At 35.7% G+C, this 20,838-nt stretch overlaps 1 protein-coding gene across 1 annotated transcript in view; it reads left to right on the forward strand.

Annotated features, from left to right (window-relative positions):
* Window positions 1-20,838, forward strand: part of FOXP2 (forkhead box P2) — a 439,425-nt gene that overhangs the window by 305,847 nt on the left and 112,740 nt on the right. Inside the window, exon 5 of the mRNA XM_032998779.2 lies at window positions 6,829-6,918. Coding sequence (XP_032854670.1) covers window positions 6,829-6,918 — 90 coding nt within the window. The remainder of the gene's footprint in view (window positions 1-6,828; window positions 6,919-20,838) is intronic.

A 20,838-nucleotide genomic window follows, 5' to 3' on the forward strand; every position in this document is an offset into this window, starting at 1 on the left:
GAAGAAAATAGAAGTGGCAAGACATTTGTGAGGTTGTAGCTCTGGTATTTGATGTGTGCACTGTTTTTGTTTTCATTCCATTAATTCAGTTGGTTACTGCATTATGTAAGTAGTAGGAATGAAGTAGGGTAGATTGCTTGCTCCTGTGTTTACCAAAGGGAAGTTAAGTTCAGGCACATGGGATGAAAGAAAGGACATTGTCAGGTTGGAGCACAATTTTGGTGCTGTGGGCCCATATCCCCCCTAATCCTTGATATTTGCATTCTTCAGGTCATCCGAGCTTTGGAGACAGCATTTGGGTTTGCTGTCATGGATCACGTTCTACGTGGTCTGACTTGTAGCCCCAATGCCCAGTGCAGATTGATGTGTACAGGGAGGAGCCCTGGTAATGCCACCAGGAAAGGAAGCAAGCCACTGTTACGAGTGTTTTGTTTCTAGTTCTTGGTCATCCAAATAACGGGCAGGAAAAATGAAAGAGTTGTTTTTGGAACAGTGTTTAGTAGCCATTAAATTGGGTTATATAGAGAGAAGCTGAATTTGCTTTATAAAATGAAATATGTTAGCTGCTAAGTTATTAGTGCCCTGTATTTATTTAGCATCCTTCACATGGGGAAAAAGTAAGGCACTAAACAAAAAAAAATTGCCAAAACAATTAGAGTGAAAAAAATCTGGTAATTAACTATTATTTTTCACAAAACTAGTCTAATTACGAATCAGTCATGGTAAAATGAAAGGTCAATAACTACAGATGCATAATTTCTCTCTGATAGATTGCTGTTTGAAAATAGGTTTATGACAATTATGTGATTAATTTCCTTTTATTAAACAGCATTATGAGACTTCATGTTGCATTCATCAGTTTATTACTGTTACTTTTTCTCTTCAGTTGAAAATTAATCCTGGATAACATCAGGGCAGAACAGAAGCTCAGGTAGATTGAGGATCTCTTCTTCTAGTGTTGTTTGTATTGCAGGGAAGACCACAAATCTGGTTCAAAATCAGAGCCTCAGTATGCTGAAACTGGCAGTATCGTCCTAACAAAACAAAACAAAACACCTCCTCCAGAAAAACAACCAAAGAAAAAAACCCCATCAAAGTGCTTTTACTCCAAGGAAATAAGGGCCAGATCCAGTGAAATTCTTACGTTTCTAGAGGTGAGACACATGAGTATGTAAGTACGTAAGCACTTGCCACCTAACTCTCAAAGTGCTCTGCGTTTCTGTCTTGAAATTCCCCAGGCATGAAGAGTTGGTGTCCTGGACAACACAGAATTTCCCCAGACTTGGAAAAGCTGGGCAGCCTGGGGATCCAGGAACTAGGCATGCATTTGCACAAATTGCTGTAGCATCAATGCAGTGAATGTTTTCAAGCATATTCAGTGTTTGCTTAATCACACCCCATAGGATTGGGCTCAGGGCAGCACTCAGCAGCCACCATCACTTTCTGAGGAAACAGTGGAAGGTCAATTGTATTCTGTCCTCCCATCTGGCAGATTGAGGAGAGGAGTTACTTGGGCTGGTAACGCAATGTCCAAGGCTATTGCCTCTTCTTCTTGAGCATAATTTAGTTTCAAACATTTTGGTCTCTTGCAAGTTTGTGTTCTACTACTGGTCAAGGCTGCAGGGCACCCTGTAGTTTAGCTGCTGAAATTGCAGACATTGGACATTGGAGCTGTCTGCCGCTGCTAGTCTAGGTGCAGAAGACAGACAAATCTTTTTTGTTTGAGTGTCTGCATACTTGGATGTTGGGTTAATTGAGTGAAACCCTCCTTAGTGACCATCTAGATTTCATAGATAATATATTGCTTGAGGTAGGTGCCAACAGCCTTAGCTATCTGGTGCTTCATTTCTTCTGTAGGAAAACACTGTAATAATTGTTCAGTCTACCACTCCTAGGTGAAATCAGGCTGGTTATGTGGATTGGATTTTAGTTACATACAGGATTTCCTTGACTTCACGGGCTCTCCAGTGTGGAACATTTGTCCTCAGCTGACAGGTTTTATCTTCTTCGTGCAGCTCAGAGAAAAAGAGTGTTGTTCACTAAGGAAAATGAGTTTGTTGCGGGGTCTCTGGGAGTTTGCTTTTCCTGTCAAGTCTCCTGGAGAGACTGCTGTTGGAAAGGAGTTGGATCATCTTAGATTCAAGATTCTTTGAATAGTGCTAAATGCTTTGCTACTCCATTTGGAAAGATTATAAGCTGCCATGCTGACTGGCTGTGATGTTCATTAGAAAACTTTCTGGGAAAATACCGTCCACAAGAGACAAAGGTTTAACAGTATCATTTGAGTGCTATTAAGGAGAGCTGAACAGCACTGTCTTTCCATCACCATCTTTTGAGGATTTCATACAGCTATGGGTAATTCTGGGCTTCTTGTTCAGAGCTGGCTGGGGAATGGGCCCACGGGCATGGTGTAAAGGGGCAGAGGCTCTCCTGACGTGGTTTTTATAATAAGTGTAGCTATGTAATCATTTGGTTAACTTGTGATTCAATCAGTGCAGAGCAGTCTTTGGCCTTAAATACAGTTTAACATATTGATACGTTTCAGTTGCATAGTGCTACCAGTGAGATGACTCTCATTTGACATACTCAGTCATTTGGAAACTTACTTTATGTTCGGCAGGAATGTTAGAGTATATTATCATTTGAAAAAATGAAACAGGGATTTGGAGTTAGAAAAAGAAAAGAATCTGGTTGTCTTCTGGCAAGTTTTTTGGTTCTGGTTATCTGCAGAGTATACACCTCTTGTCAGTATAAATAGGGAGTGCCTGTATAAACATTCTTGTTTCGCCTGTTCCACATAATAGTTTCTTGTATCATATTTCTTTTGACCTCGCTATCTGAAACCAATTACAGGAGATCCATTTGGGCTGCATCTATTTTCATAAGAAGCCCAGGCAGCAGTGTTTTTCTCAGAGATGAATATCAACATCAAATATGCTTCTGAGTGCTTTGTTATTTATGTTTCAGAGAGATTTTGTAGCCTTCAGCTCTCAAGAATGTGTCACGCTGTGCTGTTTATACATTGACGATATTAATGGGCGTAGATGTCATTTTTCATTTTAACTTCTCAAATGCAACAGGCTGATAGGTTAAACATTCCTGTTTTTAAAGGAAAGATATGAATGACATCTGTTTCCTAAAAATATACATATATTTACTTTTTAAAAAACAAAGTAATAAGGTTACCATCTTTTAGTGACAGCCTTCTCTTTATTAAAATGATAAAACTTTAAAAATTATTTTAAGGTATGCTTAAATTAAATACATGGGTTTGGAATACAAAATTAAAGCAAGTTGTATCTCATGGTATTATAGCCAACAAATTGCAAAATCTACAGCAATTTATCAACTTTAATAGGGTGAGTTATATGCAATTAATTTCATTTTTGTTCTGCTTACGTTTTAGCTATGCCAAAGCTGCACAGTAAATACTAAGAAGTAGTGTTCCCAATAAATATTTTACTAGAAGACACAGTGAGTTCTGGAAACCATATGCCCAAATTTCCTGCTTATAGAGTCATTACTTAAAGCATTATAATGATTTTCATTTGCATTATTAAAATAAGTTCTAATCCTCAGTTCTTTTTATTGATTTTGTTTACATTGACTTTTTTGTATAGTTTTACTAATTTAGATAACTTAATTAAGGAAAAGTGCCTACTAAATTTGAAACAAATGTTATTGGAAATAGATACGATTTTGACTGCCTTAAAATCTGTTCTTGCTGCTGTTGAGGCAGGACTCAACATAATTTTGATCTGCCAGATTTATAAACGTCTGTTAGTTTGTCTTCATTGAACTGGTTTTAGACCACGAGTTATTATCGAATTAGTTCACAGAAATTTATAAATTATACATGGGATCAGTGTTTACTTGAAGTGTACATGTTAAACTATGAATTTTGAAAGACACTTTCAAGTTGTCAATTTGTTTTGCAAAGATTTAATAGCAGCAAATGAATTGGTAGAACTGAATGTTTTATAGTCTCATAATCTTCACTTATGAATAATGCCAGTAATAATCCTTTGAAATTAACAGTGTGTTTCTGGGAGGTTGTTTACTGAGTAGCAAAATCTAAAGTTAAGCAGCACCCTGGGAGGAAAAAAATACCATATGACAAATGCTGTAAGAACAAAGGCTGACAGTGATTTTTCCTTATGAGTTTTAAATCATCTCTGATCTCTTGAAATTGTTTTCTGTTCTTCTTCTATCTCCTGTGTTTACAATAATCTAAACTGCCACAATAAGATCACTGAAGTATTCAGGTAGTCATCATGTATAAGACATTCTGTATTAAAAGATAAGCCTTTGCTCCTTTAAAGATATCCGAACCAGCACATATGAATCAAAGTAGTTTAAGTAGTAGAGCCTTTTATGCAAACATATCCTGTTGTGCTGCCTTGCTTTTTCGTAAAGTGTGACTCTTTTTGTAGTTAGTGGTAGGAAGTCATGCTTTCTTAGGCTGATTCCACAGGAGTATGCTAGCCACAATTTGAAATTATACTTTCTAGTTTAAATCTAAGCTGCAACATACTATAATTCTATAATCTTCAAGTACTGTAAATGTACAGCTTTACCAGATGCTTGCTTGCTTTGCTTACTTTATTGTATTGACGTGAGATGGCTTTACTACTAAGGAAGATGAGGACACTGAAACAACTTGCCGAGTGTTCCAGTTATTTGCAAGTATACATCAGCATTATATCATTACAATGTCTTTTCCGGGCCGTGTAATTAATTTTCTGTGACCGCCACAAATAAAAAATAATTATCTTTATGGTTTTTCCCATTTTCTGTAACTCCAGATCTCTTCTCTGATGCTTGCAGCAGTACCACCCTGAGCGGTGAGGTTGGTTTTCCTGTACAGTCTCCCATCAATTCAGCAGTGCAGTAGTTCTCTCACTTCCATTCAAGTTTCCCTTTCACAGAGCTCTAAAGGTTGGGAAGGATTATAAATTTACCATGGATCTTCTGTTCATGCATTTAATCCATGTTTTGTGCTTAAACCACGGCAAGATGTTGGGACCAAATCCTGGTGCCCCTGAAATCAACAGATATATTTATTTCTGATCTCAGACAGAGCAGGAATGCCCTTTAGGATCTGCTCAAGAGCTGTGAGTGCAGAAGAGATTATGCTATTCACATAGGAAACAGGGCATCCAGTGGTTCCTTGGTAACAAAATATTTCAAGCGCACTTTGAAATATGTTAACTTTTATTTATTTTTGGCAGAGAGAAGCTAGTTCTGTGCGTCTCATTGCTTAGGTTCAGAGGAATGTATAGTCTTTGTAAAGCTGACCTGTAATTACTTGAGAATTTGATGAAACAATACAGGGATTGTTGTGGGAATGTCTCCAAATGTTAAAAGTCTGCTCTGCAAACTTTGTACCAGAGCCTTCTATGGGGAGGCGAATCAATGTTGTTAGGAGATGGTGCTAGTGCATTCAGTTTGTTTACTTTGGTTTTCTATGTCTGCCTGCCTTCTCAGAAAACTTGCTTGGAGCCAGACTGTAGCAGCCCTCTCTCTGTCTTTTCATAATTGATCAGGGGATGACTGCCTTCCCTGAGGGTTAAGACGTGGCAACTTTTTCTGTTTGCTCAGCATCTCAATGCAGTAGTTCAAACATTGTTCACACCAGCTGGCAGTGTAATGCCATATGCACATCTTGTCAAAGCAACTGTTGTCATGGATACTAGAAACTATCTTAAAAACCAGCTCATTTGAGTCTAATCAAAATTGTACCTTTCTTTATCAGTTGAGAATCTTTATTATTTTAAGGAACATTGATCAAATGGCATTTATTGCGGTATATTCCATCTACAGTATGTTTTCATAACATAGATAATAGTGTGATGTATTTTAAAGCTGTAACTGCTATTTACTGAACTGATTTTTTTAAGGGGGAAGGAAAAAGAGTTCTCCAGGTAGTTTCAGTGGAGATATTTTGAATCAGGTCTATTTGGTTTCTTAAGAAATACCACTTTACAGTACTTCGCATTTTAAAAATAATTTTATAAGGAAAAATAATTTATATTAACCTTCTTTGGGTAAGTGGAATGTTTGTTTACATTTCATATGCTTAACTGTATTTTACTGAGTTGGAATGGAAACATAGAATAAATGAAAACATTTTCTATTTTGATTGGGATACTGTCATCCCTGAGCCTGATCTGGTTGGTTGAGTAGTAATTTCTTTGTTCTCTGATTTTCCTAAGAATGCAAATGAAAACCACTCATTCTTATTTGGCATTAAAACTGCACTTTTTTTTTTTTTTTTTTTGTCAAAGGAGAGGTTTCTCCTTGAATTGTAAGTACAGAAAGTGTTTTTAATCTTCAATGAATATCCTTATTAATTCATTTTCAAGATAATCTGATGTTGATTTGTCAAATTTAATTACAGCTTCCGGTAACACTTGAAGTCTACTTGCTTTGGCTTCAAAATTGTAATATGAAAATGCAAATTGAATGATAATTTGCAAGGGAGTGGGCATTTTAGTTGAACACTCAAAGACAAGTTCCTTGTGGAAATGAGGCTATTGATGCAGTTTATGATTTTTCCTCTTCAAGCACTTCAAACAAATTAACTTTATTTCCTGCAGGATTTCATGTACATCCATAAATTCTAGTGAAGTCCTATATATGTACTTTAAGATCATTTTTTTATTTTCTAAGTAAAAACCAAACTGTAATCTGAAATCTAGCAAATACAAATCGAATAGGAGGAGATTGTATTTGTTCAGTTGGACTTTTACCTAACATTAGCAATGAGTAACTCATGTCTTTCTAGGAACTGGTGGAAATTATTTACTTTTTTTTTTCTACTTTTAGGCACTCCAGGCAGCAAGGCAGCTGCTTTTACAGCAACAGACGAGTGGACTGAAATCTCCTAAGGGCAGTGATAAACAGAGACCACTGCAGGTTAGTAAAGTATCCTTGCTTTTGGGGCGTTACTCTCAGGGAAGAACACTGTGCTGGCTCACACATGAGGTGTGTGTGTGTGGATGCCTGTGCTCCAATGCTGTGTATGGTGCATATTGGCATACAGGAGGTTACAGGTTTGCATGCAGGTGATTTCTCATTCACAAAGAAAATTTATTGTAAGTTAAAAAACTTCTGTGGCTATAGATGCTTAAAGGGTCTAAGACTAGGTCTGAGTTCAGTAGCTATGGTGTAAATTAATTCTTTAGATACATGCTGCAAAACTTTTATGTGATTTTTTCACATACATGGATTAAATTGTAAAAATGGCTGCATTAAGAGTGAAACAGTGTCCAAAAAAAAAAATAGCTAAATAACTCATTGATGTTATATCAACGTGACAAATGGGTAAGTGTTCAGAAACTACCAACACAACTGCATGAAATAATGAAAGAGCTGCTTCTGCCATTTTAGGAAAACATGTGTTACAGAGTTTCACACTGGGATGCTGTTGGGCTTCAGATTGTGTTTGGATGAATAAAAGTTCCATTATTGAACAATTATTTTAAAAACATTATTAGTAAAACTATGCATAGCATTTTATTCTTGAAAAAAATTAACTTTTTTTTCTTTATTTTTGAGGTTTTACTTAATTTTTTGCTAATTAAGAGTTCCATATGAAGTTGCATTCTGCTGGCAGAGCTGATTCTCTCATTGTATATAGAGCAAATATGGGATTTTAACTGCTGAATTTCAGTCTGTTGAAGACAAAAGATGTACATGAGAGACAGTTCTATGTTGTTCAGGAAATAAAAAAGTATAGCTCTTACCATTATCCTCCTCACATCTGTTTTTCTGGGTGAGCCATTATCCTCTTGGGACTTTCCGTGTTTTCTGATGGAATAGGGCATTTTTATCTCAGCTTTAGTTTTTGTTGTGCATAATGGTGGGCCCAGGCACCAGAATTTATCTTTTTCTCCACCAGTGAAATGTTGTGAAATTTGATCACTTGTGCAATTTTTGTATGTAATTCACATAGGCCCCTTTTCTTTGTGAAACTTCATGGAGCAATGTTGGACACAGCAAACAGTTCCACATTCCACATCGGTTCTCTTCAAATATACTTCAAAAGTTGTATTTATTTGACCACACCCAAACAAGAACTTAGAAAATTCTAAAGAAAATGGACAAAAAAAAAAAACATTTCAAATTGCCATCCTGTGATGCTGTAGTTGTAGTATGGTCCAGAGGTGTAGGAGTCCTGGGACCATCTCAACTTTCCAGTCTTCACCCTTGACTTTGCTTCGGATTAGATATCTTCTAGGCTGAGGGCATACAAGGGTAGTAGTCATAAAGGAAGCACCTTACGAACTACATAGTTTTTTAAGCTTTTAGAAGTGAATGTGGTGATCTTGAAGGGTTGAATCATGGAGGTGATTGATTTAATGAACACTGGGAAAGTAGTTTATTCTGCCAGCTCCTCGTTCTGAAAGATATGCGAGCTGTACTAGGAGCGTACAAGGTCCATCTAGCCCTAGGTCCTGTCTCTAAACTGGCCAACACCAGATGCTAAGGGAGCTTTATAAAACATGCAAAAATGGTGATATTTTCCCAGTATATGTTTCTCAGTGAAGTTAGTTTACTTCAATCCTCCAACTTGTAAACTGGAGCAGTTCAGGAGCTACTGACTTCTCTGTTCACATTCTCCACCCATTCATAAACCTTTTCAAGGTTGAAAAGATGTGGGGGTGCACTATTTGTGGTAGGCGTCAATGAAAAGAGAGAAAACCATGTTTGAAAACAAAGTCGTATACATAACCCAGAGGATGATGAGATGAGGTGAGGGAGTCTTGTGCTTTCCTACTTGCAAAGCAGTAACCCTGGCCCGATGCCTTTAAAATGCCATGGGATGGTGTATCGTAGAGACATCATGTGTTACATTTGCCAGGAAGAGTCAGTGCCTCATGATTCACACTTGTGAGGCAAGGAGAAGAAAATAATGCGAATAATTTTCTTTTCAGAGTTGTTACATGCTCCCTAAAGCCAAGATTACTGCTCATGTTTCCAACTTTTACTTCCATGATCAGTATGTACACAGTGCCTCTTATTAGCCTTGGACACTTCATTTGATTAATTTTTAAATGAGAGGAAAATGGAATTTGCTCCCAGACTTTGGTGTATGTATCAAATACTGTGTAAATTCAGGTATGAGCACAAACTCCATTTTAATTTTCTTCTTTAGTGAATAGGATGTATAAAGGTTTTGAAAATGACTCCTTGGAGCTTTTCCATTTGTCTTTTACTGTTACTACAGAGCTGTTCATTGTTCATTATGTAGTGGAAATTCATATTTTGAGCATCATGATGCCTGTTCGACCAAATACTGTAATATGGGTCATAAAATTGTACAATATTATTATTTTATTATGCCAAATTTAATGGTAACTTTAGCCAAAATCTCCTAGCAGTAGGAATTGCTAAATGTGTATAAGCAATTTGAGGCTTGTAAGACAAAAATACTTGTGCTTGTGTTTGTGCTTAAGGAAACAGACTTCTCCCAATATTTTAAAATACTTTAATATTATTGTATTTCTAATTTCCTCTAATTTCAGATAAATTTACTAATCTGGCAGCTGGAGATACGTTAGAATTGATTTATAAATCTAGTAAAAACCTAATAAAACTTTTAAAACTCGCTCACACATCTGCAGGCAAATGTGGGTGTTAGGTAAGCCTTGCCATTGCATCTCTCACGTGCTCCATATTCTAATGTAAACTATTCTATTGTTCCACATGCCAAAGAAGGAAAAAAATGGTGTTGATTTTAGTGGCCATCTTTTTGTATCTGATGGATATTTGGGGGAAAGTAGCGTATGTTGTTTTTATACATGTTCTCTCTGTTATTCCATAATGCGTCAAGTATTTCAGTGACTTACAGAACCTACTAGCTAATCAGCAAATTGAAAGCTTATTGAAGAAACCTTCAAATTTGTATCCTCAACTTTGCAAAAACAGGGTGTTGGGTAAGTCGTTACGTTCTACTGTGCTTTACAGAGTGGATGGTTTTAGAGAACCACTGGGATTCGAGTGTCTTTTGTATCCTTCTCATGAAAAACCTTTTTGAATTTACCACTAGCTATGTGATGTCTTGTAAAAGAAGAATGTTGTGGTGGCAAATGTTTTTGGTTTAGTTTTTCATGCAAAAGTTACCCTCACCTAGTATTTATCCTATATTTTCAGGGAGAGGATGTTTATATTCAGATTGTGAGTTAACAGAATACCTGCAAAATTCACAGTTTTAGATAGACGCTTATCTTGATCTACTATTACTTTCTGATTTACATTTTTCTGGGTTTCAGGCTGCAGATGGCATAACAATTAGCATGTCTTATGCAAACCAGAAGGAGAAAAAACATCACATCTGACAACTTGAGTACCAATTGTAGTAGTGATTTTACTTTCATGTATAGATATCCGAATAAATGTATTTGAAACATGTTTATATATGCCATTCACTACACTGATGCACCAATTGAATGGATCTAATCAGTACATACATTGATTAATGACATATTGCAGAACAGCTAAGGAGGGTTTGTGATGAGAGTTGAGGATAATATTAACCTGCATATGATGAGATAATAGCATTTACTTTCTTACTGTGCATCCTGGAAAACATATTGCAGTAGTAAGGTTAAGATTTTTGTAGTATTGTTTTTTGTTTCAGAATATTTTTCTGTTCTGGAGAAGCTGTGATTGTGATAATCCGTGGTGAAGCGAGCTGATTGCTTTCACAGGTTTCATTCCCTATCACCACATTTCCATAGTAGGCATAACAGGGAAAATGTCACTTTGGTTCTCAGAACCTGTAGATCATTCTCCTGTGGCAGCAAGTCACTGTCCTGACGACCACTGGAGATCCTGGTGTCATCTAGCCTGAGTTTTAAAACTGACAGCTTTATTGTTCTTACTACACTTACAGTCATGAGCAAGACTTGCAGTTCTTCAAGAACTGTGCAGAGCACAAGCATAACCCAAAGGTAAATGCTGACAATTTGCTGCCATTGTTGGATGTTAATGTAAAGCATTGCAATTATTTCCCTTCCAGGTAGGCAAATCTCGGTGCTTAGACAAATCTGTCCATGATAAACATACTATTGTTGACTGCGTAACATAGTGATTTGGACAGCTAGTTGTAATTTTATTTATTTGCTCTAAGAGCTATGAAAAGCCTAGCTATTTCTAGTCCCTGAAATGTCTCTAAAGAAGTAGTTTATTCTCATAAAATCAGACTTTGAACTTTAACTTGATTAGAATAAATAGATAATTATCTTCAATCCCATAAATTAATATATCAACAATTCGGTTAGTTGTTTTTTCCTTCATGCTAGGAGATTTGTTGTTTCAACATCAGTACTAATGCATTCTGTATGAGGATGGCATGTCAGGAAATCATGACACCTGGAATCAAAGGGTTAAGCTCAGTGTGTACCAAGCCTGTTGTATAAATATCATGCTGTATGGAGTGTTGAGTTGTTAAGGTAAGCTTTGTTTATTTAGCATGAGCACTTCACTGAAGTGTAATCATTTGATAAAATTTGGGAAAAGTAAGTATACAGTTAAGTTTAATTACTTAATGTTTATTTCACTAGTGTATAGTATCAGAAGAACCACTTTTTTTAAAGACATGCAAAATGCAAAAATTTAGCATGGAAAGATATTCATAGTCTCTTTTAACCTACTCTCCTTGCTTTGCTCTCTCCTGGTTTGGTCATCTCCCTTTGGATCTTCATATGGGTCTGAATTTAAAATTCATTGCACATAATAAATAAGCAAATATATCATTAATATTGTAACTTTTAGTTACTTTTTTAAACATACATAAGGAGACGATATAAGGAATTGGGAATGTGGGGAAAAAGAAGCAAAACCCACTGATCTTAAATTGTATCCTCTGACTTAATGCACACTGACTGCAACCATGCATGCGTAATGTCAGTAAAAAAATCCTGTTCAAAAACAGCAAAAAAAATGTTGTGGATGTAACTTAGAGTTTTCTTTGCATTACTTTCAGCAAAAATAGAAACAAATCTAACTGGTCTAAAACTGTCTTTCCAAAAACTGCATGTTACATATTTCTGTTTATCTAATGTGTGCTTCTAAGCATAGGAAGTAGGAGGATTTTGTACATGCTAGAAAGCACTGATTTAGAAAGATGCAAATGCCTAATATATAGTGTAAGAGGAGAGTAGTGATAAACAGTCTTTTTCCCTCTCGAGTATAATTCTGGAGGAAATGTGTGGCCTACATATAAGCAAACATTGAGGCTTCGGGTAAATTAAATTTGGAAGATAGCTGCTGGAAAATCATAAGTCCCATTTTCCCTTGTAAGTCTGTTAGGAGGAATATGCAGTATCCTCTAAGGTGCAGAAATTTGCATCAGTGATACCCATTCTAAAGACACGGATAACCCCAAGAGATGGAGAGAAGGCAAGGAGTTATTTTTAGGTAAGGTGTGGGGGGTAGGGAAAGGAGAAATAGCCGTGTTAAAGATTTTATGGTGTAGAAAACAGAAGTTCCATTTAAGGTAGAGGGATAAATACGGTAATAAAGAAAAAAAGCTGGAAATATTTAATTGATTTACAGTGGAAGTGCCTGTATAACAGACTTGCTGGGAAGTTCTTATTTATATAGATGCAAGTCTGCTCCAAAGGCTTATGTCCTGTCTTTGACAACCTCTTTCACTTGTGAAAACCTGTATTTTGCATTATGTGCGATTCCAGTTTGCTGTAAATTCTTTCAGGAATATTTTACTTTAAGTCACTTTTTACTCTTGAACACTTCCAATATTGAAAAATACATCTATAAAGAAAGTAACACTAGTTAGTATTGTTTCCTTTTTAATTTAAAGTAAGTATCAGTCACCTTGAGGTATTACCTCTTATTGATAAAGCAGACAGTTGTCTTTTTCAGGTACATAAAATACTACAGCTAACCTTCTGTATGATCTTTGTAACATGGAAAAATGTTTACTAGCAGCCTTCTATTGGAAGTTATGACATAATGGCTTCATCTCTATCTGAGAGGAAAAAAACCTAGCTGGTGCAGAGATCACATCTTTATCCTGAAAATATTGTTGCAATATTATAAAATATTTTGGAGACAGAGGAACAAGGTATTATGCAAGTTTATCTTTTTACAGATACTGAATATACAGACTATTATTTAGGATTATTATCTGATCGGGGATTTCAGGAGACATTTTAATGTTAAACATATGTCTGTGCAGCAATCTGATGTGCCACTCCATTACTGTGACTGTTGGGGAATCATTTGTCACCTACATCACTATCACGTCTTTCCTTTCTCCCTTTCTTGTGCTGATTCTGGTACTTCTAGAGGACTGGGAGGAGAAGGGAGAACATACACACTCTGGTTCTTCACCCAGATTCAGAAAGGCAAACCTTCAGAGAGAGTGCCTAGGTCTTTTCATAGCAGCTTTTATATAGCAGACCAGCAGACCCATCATGGTAGAATCTGCAGCCTATCTGATACCAGGAAATATTTCCATGCATGGGATGGATGGACTGGGTTTTATATTCTGAACTATAGGAGTCTCCAGGTGCTACAGAGAAGTTTATTTGCCTTACTTGAGCATCTGGACATCTCTGTCCCCCAGCAAGCCCTGCCGGTGCAGGCAGCGTCCACAGCCGCTCCTCTTCAGGCTGGGTGAGTAGTTCCTCCGCGGCGCTGGAAGGTGTTGGTTTCCTTGAGCCACTTCTCCAGGCTCTTGCAACAGGTCCGATCAGCCTGATTCTCTTACCAGCTGGCTCATTGCCCAGAAAAGCTTGTGAAGAGCTGAGAGGGAATGTGTGAATGGTTCCCCACTCAGTGTGCAGCTCTATTAAAGGGTCTGCTCCCAGGCAGGGCCCTAATTATGCCAGTTTAGGATCACACCACTCAAGCAAGGCTCTCCTGATACTCTTGAATTTGAAAAACACATTAGTTAGTGTACATTGATTTAGAAATTACCAAAGCAGGAAAAACAACCGAACAAAGTATTTTGTGAATGCTCCACATGGGCACAGATTTTAAAAAAATGTTTCTAATTAAATTACTATTAAGGAAAGTCTGTTTTTTTCCAGAAGGTTTTTCATTTCATCAGGCAATTACAAAAGTCAAGGAAATTTTCTACCAAAACCAAAGTTCTGTGAATAAATAATGAAGAATCCTCAGTCAATAGTAACAAATGCAACTTTCCACGTGATAATCCAGTCTCTCATCATAGCCATTAAAGTCATTCCTTGTTCAGATTACTTCCCATACTTTTTTTTGCATCTTAATTTTACTTTGTGAATTGAATAGTTGTCTTGAAATTTTCTAATCACTGCACATTATTTTGCAGTTTGTGTGTTAGCTGTCCAGTTTACAAAGCAGGAGGACTTTACTGGGTGTGTGGGGAGCAGGCTAGTCAGAAATCTGAATGTATGCCAAGATCAACATAGGTGTTAATTTTAGTTTACCTTCATTTAGGCTGTCTACATGTAAAATTTAATTAAAAACTGTTAAAATTATCCAGATGATCATGCATAAATACTGCACAGTAATGCTACAGAAAAAAAAAAGCATGTGAGCATGTATGCTGCTGAAAAAAGCAATCCCACGGTGGAGTGGAAAAGCACATCAGCCCATCCTGTTGGGGAAGGGGGGTTGTCCAACAATTGCCACTTTGATGTTCTAGGTATTTTTATGCCTTCTTATGCTTCTAATGTAATTTCCTTGAGACAGACAGATGAGGGTGTTATGCAATAGAATTAATGGTGAAAAATTTACTAAACACTACTTCAGTGCTTTACTACTCAATTATGTGAAGCTTTCAAAAGCAATTGTACAATAATCGTACAAAGGAAACTGTATGGTGTGCCAACAACATCAATATGCTTCAAGGATCTTACCAAGAACCTGAAGTATAAATGAAGAATGAGATTTTCCCCTAAGTGTTCACAGTAAATCCATTTATTCAAGAAACATACTTTCAGCCAGATTGAAAAGAAGCCTACACAATATCGAGGAAAACCAAAACAGTAACCCAACATGTTGGAAAAAAATACCAAAATCAACACTGTGCTTGTAGAAGACATTTCCAAATTGATACAGCTGTAATTTAGTGCATAGATAGTTACGGGCTTGATGCTTAAGAATAATGAAATTACCAAAATAAAGAAAAACATTTCCTGATACAATATATGGTGTGATGTGAAGTCGTACATAAAACAGTGTTTGTTTCCATTTAAGAACAGTTCAGGATACAATGGAAAACCTCAGTTTGAGGGCATAGTCTCTGAAGTGGAAATAATAACGCAAATTCAGAGGCAAATGGTGATTGATGTTTTCATATACAAAAAAAATATCTCCTGATTAGAAAGGCTTGAACCCATACTCCAGGTGAGGAAGAAAAAATGCCTAACATCAAGCCTGCCATAGCAACAGTTGGCATATATTTCACCCATGGAAAAGAAAATAGGAGGGTTGGGTTCCAAGAGGTCTGGTCCGTTGTGCAACATAGATATCTTTCAAGAATGTAATTAAGAAAATAAATTCAAATAAATTTTTTAAAGTACAGCAAAGAGCAAGATCATGTGTTTAAGAACTTGGAAAAATTTCTTCCCTAAGCTTATGTCAATCACTTACAATGAAAAAGGAAGACAGAAGCTCAGTATTGGTCACTGTATGACTGCGACCAACCAGTGATGTATCATAAGTGAGAAAAAAGAATGTGCAATCCTAAGTGAATTTTAAAAGGTGTTTCCAATAAAAATAGTTAAATATTAATGCTGTTCTTAAAAGACATCTTTGAGAAATCATCTGGAGTGGTGGAGAAACACAATCACCTAATTTGTGGTGCCTCATTAGTGTATTAGAAATGTGCTCTTAAAAGATTCAGGGTTCTAGTACCAATGCCCTGAATTTCCATGGAGTGAAGGTATCTCACCATCTTGGCTATGGCTGATAATTTAGCACATTTGCAATATACCTATAGTGAGATTGTGTAAATTCTGTATACATTTTTACGATATACAAGTGCAAGAAGGTTTCTTTCAGACTAGATGCATAGGCTGAAAGGTTGTGATTGCTCTATGCAATTTGGGTCAAGAAGCAAACTTTAGGAAGAAAGAAACATCTTTTACTCTTCTTAAGAACGGTTTTAAATATGGTAACACATACCTAAGCTAAACATGAATGAACCATGGAGAATAAAGCTTTTCACTATTCAGAGAAAAGAGTTTCTGGAACACTGTTCTAGGTTCTAATAGAAGTAGTGGAAGCAAGAGCCACCTACCATACACACTGCCTACTTAAAGTTTGACCAAGTTGGAAATAGACTTAAGTGATATGAATTACAATAAAAAAATTAAAAACTCAGAAAGTCTCTTCTTGTCCTGTTGTGGGATTTTTTGTTGTTGCTGTTTTTTAAAAAAAGATAAGAAGTCATTTAAGCCAATAGCAAAATTCCAGGGAACAGAATAGCGTGCTGTTTTTTCAGTAAGCTTGTTACACCATATCAACAGATTAATTTTAAAAACATTTTAATACCTTCTTAAAATTATAACATGTACGTGAAATGCCTTACAGGATATGATAGTTGATTTTTTTTCCCCAAAAGTCAACTTTATTTTCTGTATATTTATGGCCTGTTTCATGAACAGAGAACACTGAGGACTAAATAATAACTGGTATTTAGTAAAATTCTGATGAAATCCTACATTCACAATTTTTCATCTACTTAAACTCACTTTCAGTACATGACCATTTTGGATACTTTAATTCTCACTCATTAGATTACAACAAATGATAGTGACTTCTGTGAACATACTATAAGCATGTGTAGTTTTCACATAATTTTATATAGTCTGGATTTTTTCAAGATATTAGATTACAACAAATGTATTGACTTTGTAATTATTAGTAAGACATAGAAGAAATACCACTGAATAACTAAATATGGACATTTTTAATTGGAAGGCATTCATTCTAAAATTAATTTGCTTTTCTCAGCAATAAATACACTGAAACAAGAGGCAGAATTTGTTTAAAAAAATCTCATAATATTTTAAATTTTTTTTTTCTTTCAAAAATACAGTCTTTCATAATGTTTTAGAGTATTTAGTGTTGAGGTGATTGTCTCACAGTGCCTGAAAATAAAGTGAATTAGTCTAACAGCCCACTTATGAGATCGTTTTTATTGCAATCATTTTAGGGCCTGGCATATAATATGACCCAATAAGTATTAGAGCCAAGATTAAGAGAGGGGGCTCTTTTCCATATTGAGAATAGTCATACTAATTTAGCATCTTGTGAAATAGTTTAGTCTAGGAAAATGTTTGTTTTAGGCGGGGAATACTTGTATAGAGCTCTTTGAGTGAGTATTTAATCATGGTAATTTGACCAGGGTGGTACAGTCTGTATTATAATACTCCAGCCATACCTCTAGAAAGAAATAATTATGACTTTGTATATAATTCTTTGGAATATTTGTAGTTAACAAACATAAGTGCTATTATATCAGCTTTAATCTTTGTAATTAATAATGTCCTAAAATACATCCAGAGATAATTCTGTTTCAGTTGCTGTTATGATTTCCTAACCTTCTTGGGTTTCGGTAACATTGTCAAGATAAATTGAAATAGTAAAACCTGCCAATTGTGTATAGTGCTTGGACTGTCAATATAAAATATTTATCAGATTTTGTTTGGTTTATGGGATCTTTTGTTTTTTTTTTTTTTTTTTTACTATAAATATAGTAAGAGAGAAGTTCATAGAAGTACTTTTGGAAAGACTTGACTACAATAATGGCATCATCTTTAAAACAAAAAAGATTTCATAATGCTTTTATTATGTGTGGAATCACTTAGCTTTTTTAAATGAAAACCCTAAATAATTTTAGTAATAGCAGAATTGGACCCCTTATTCTAGTTAAGGTAGGATCTGATGATTCAGAGACATCGATGCACCACATCATTTACACAGAAATTATTTCTCAATTAAGCCTCTTTGAATGTCAAAGAGTTTAGGAGGAACTCATAAACAGGATCCTATTTCAGGGAAAAATCCTTGTTATTTAAGTCACTTTTTTCCCCCATGGAACTGTCAACAGGAATCCTAAAAAGGTTTTGAAAACCTTTGTTTTACCTCGCAGTTTGTTTTATATTTTCCTTGTTTTTTTCCTTGGAGTGTAAACATCATTAGTATAGATCTTATAGAATGGTGCCACAAAAATGGTACAAGAAGTTGTTCCTATTTTAGTTCTGAGAGATTCAATGTTGTGGTTTTTATTTCACTACATATCAGCTTTTTAGTGTTATTATTAAATTAAATGTGATTTACATAAGAAGGGTATCCTTCATAGAATCATAATTAGTGTACTTTCTCTCTTAGATAAAAATCAGTGAGGAACTGTTGTTTTTGACAAACACTGGTCTAGACACTTGGCTTGACTAGCAGTCCATGATCAAAAAATGCTACTTTTCAACCTAAAACGTATTAGATTACATCCTCAGTATTGATCTCATTTTTAGGACGAAACTTTTATTTTTTAAACTTTTAATATTTTATTATTATTACTATTATAATTAGTAAAGTTTTGTGTTAGAGATTTGGGTCTTCATGTGTTAATAACTGTTCAAAATTTTAACCTGAATCAGATTTTCAGAAAGCATAGAGTGCATTCTGGCAACAATAACAGAGTGCAAGAAGGGAAAAGAGCTGCAGTGACACAGAGAGATGCATCATTGACATACCCATTGAAGTGGGACTGAACAGCAGGCAGTAAGTTTATACTCATACATCTTTGAGTATATTTCATGCCCAACTGTGTGAGCACACGGTATAGGTATACATTATTTACACTTTTCAGGGAATACCAAAATCCATTGGTTCCAGCTTTGAATAATACTGGGTAAAGGAGAAGGAGATATGATCCATACAGATCCCAAGATATCTTTGCTCTTTTATCATCCCTCCAGCATTTCTGGTCCATCTTTTGTGTTTTATGGCTTCAGAGTTGCCTTTTAGCTGCAGTTACAAGTGCTGAGTGTTCACAGGATCTAATTGTTCCCTTGCAGTTCCAGGAGTAAAAAACATGAAATTAAATTAAAAGTATGATGTAGGTCTTCAAGCAATATATAGCCAAGCTCTGGAACAGATCTGTGCTGCAAGATGTTATGGATGTTAAACATTTAAATTGTCTCAAAAATCAAGTGAACAAATTCATGGAAGAAAAATCTATCCATACAAAGTGCAAATTCCTCATTTTCATAGTCTCTAAAGCCCAAAATGTTGGGATGTGAGGAGTGGCCCGGGAAAGTGTCGCTACATTCGTACACTGTCATGCTCATTTACTCTTCTCTGGGCATGGAGTATTGATCACTGTTAGAGGCAGCCCAGTAGGCTAAGTGATTATTTGGTCTAATACTGGGTCCATTCTTCTGTCTTTTCAGACAACATCTAGAAACCAACCTATTTTCTTTCTGAATACTCACTTTTGGCCATCAGGTGATCTTGACTTTCCTCCAAAAGTCTGGTTCCACCAGCAGACTTCAGAAGCTTGCAAGTCACATTCCATTGGGCTTCTCACTACTGTTTTTAGTCATGCTTTGAAGAAGAAAACCTCTAAAAATACCTAACCTTTCCCAGTCCAAACTCTTAAGGAACACTTCTTTTTGTGACACAATAATGGCATCAGGATGATGTAGTATGCATTTTGCTAGCCGTAATTACTCCGCATTGTGGTGGAAAGATTGGATTAATCTGAATAAGCTCAAGGAAAATAGTTGGGTCCTCAGGCAATTTCCAGCTGTTTCTCCTACCATATGGGAAAAGGCTCTTCCAAATTTTATGTCTTCAGCTGCCATTCAGGTAAGCCATAGTCAGTAAAAAGGAGAAAAAGAAAGTGTGGTTGCCTTCTGTAGAAGTGAGGGGAGCATTTAAAAAAACCTCAACACAATTTTTATAGTTCCATTCTTTTGATATATCAGTCTATCATCTACCACTAAGTTGGAGAAAACACTGTGAAATACAGTGTTAAGGTTAGGTATAACATCTAATTTTAATTTTAATGCGGGGTATAGCTCACGTACAATCTTACATAGAATGTTACTGTGCAAATAGGCAAAATAAAAGTCTAAATTATTGACTGTCCTGTTCTGAAGTAAGATAAATTTCAATATTGTAGGAAGTTAAGTAAGTCTGAGCTAAAAGAACATGACAAGGAGTAACATAGTGGTAGAACACAGACTCAGCTTGAGAGAATATTTAATTTAAAAAGTGTTGCAACTTTAAAATCTTGAATATTTATTTAATTATGCAGTTGAGGCTTTTTTTTTGTAGTTCGTATATTTTGTGTGTTTCTGGGTATACTGTTCTGCTAATTAAAGTGTCAAGTATACATTTAAAAACTGATTATTCAGTGTAAAAAGTAAATGTTCATATGTTTGATCTCTGTTAGAACAATTGTATCCCTTCTGATTTTTCTTCTGGCTGTGACAAAAACAGCAAAGAAGTTGTGCTAGGAAGTGGTGTGAATTAAAAAACAATTTGGGTTTCCTTTTTCCTAAGACTACTACTAGTATGTTTCTAGTCTCTGAGAGTTCCAAGAGAAGAAAAACTACTTGATAAGCCTATGATAAAATATCTCACATATATGAAAGCTTAGGGTATGATCTTACTCCTAGGGGGCAATTTATGATTTACATCTCTTACACTGAGGCTAATTTTGGATAAAAGATTGTGATAATTTTTTCACTGATCAAATCTCCCTAGTGTAGTCATCCATCCCCCTCTTCCTTTGATAAGAGTGTTTATCATTGTGAAAAAATATGAAGGGAACTGAAGACCTCATCAGGAAGAATGGCTGCTTTTGTA

The sequence above is a fragment of the Tyto alba genome, unplaced genomic scaffold (genome assembly GCF_018691265.1).
Source record: "Tyto alba isolate M040663 unplaced genomic scaffold, T.alba_DEE_v4.0 Super-Scaffold_2, whole genome shotgun sequence".
NCBI classification, from domain to species: Eukaryota; Metazoa; Chordata; class Aves; order Strigiformes; family Tytonidae; genus Tyto; species Tyto alba.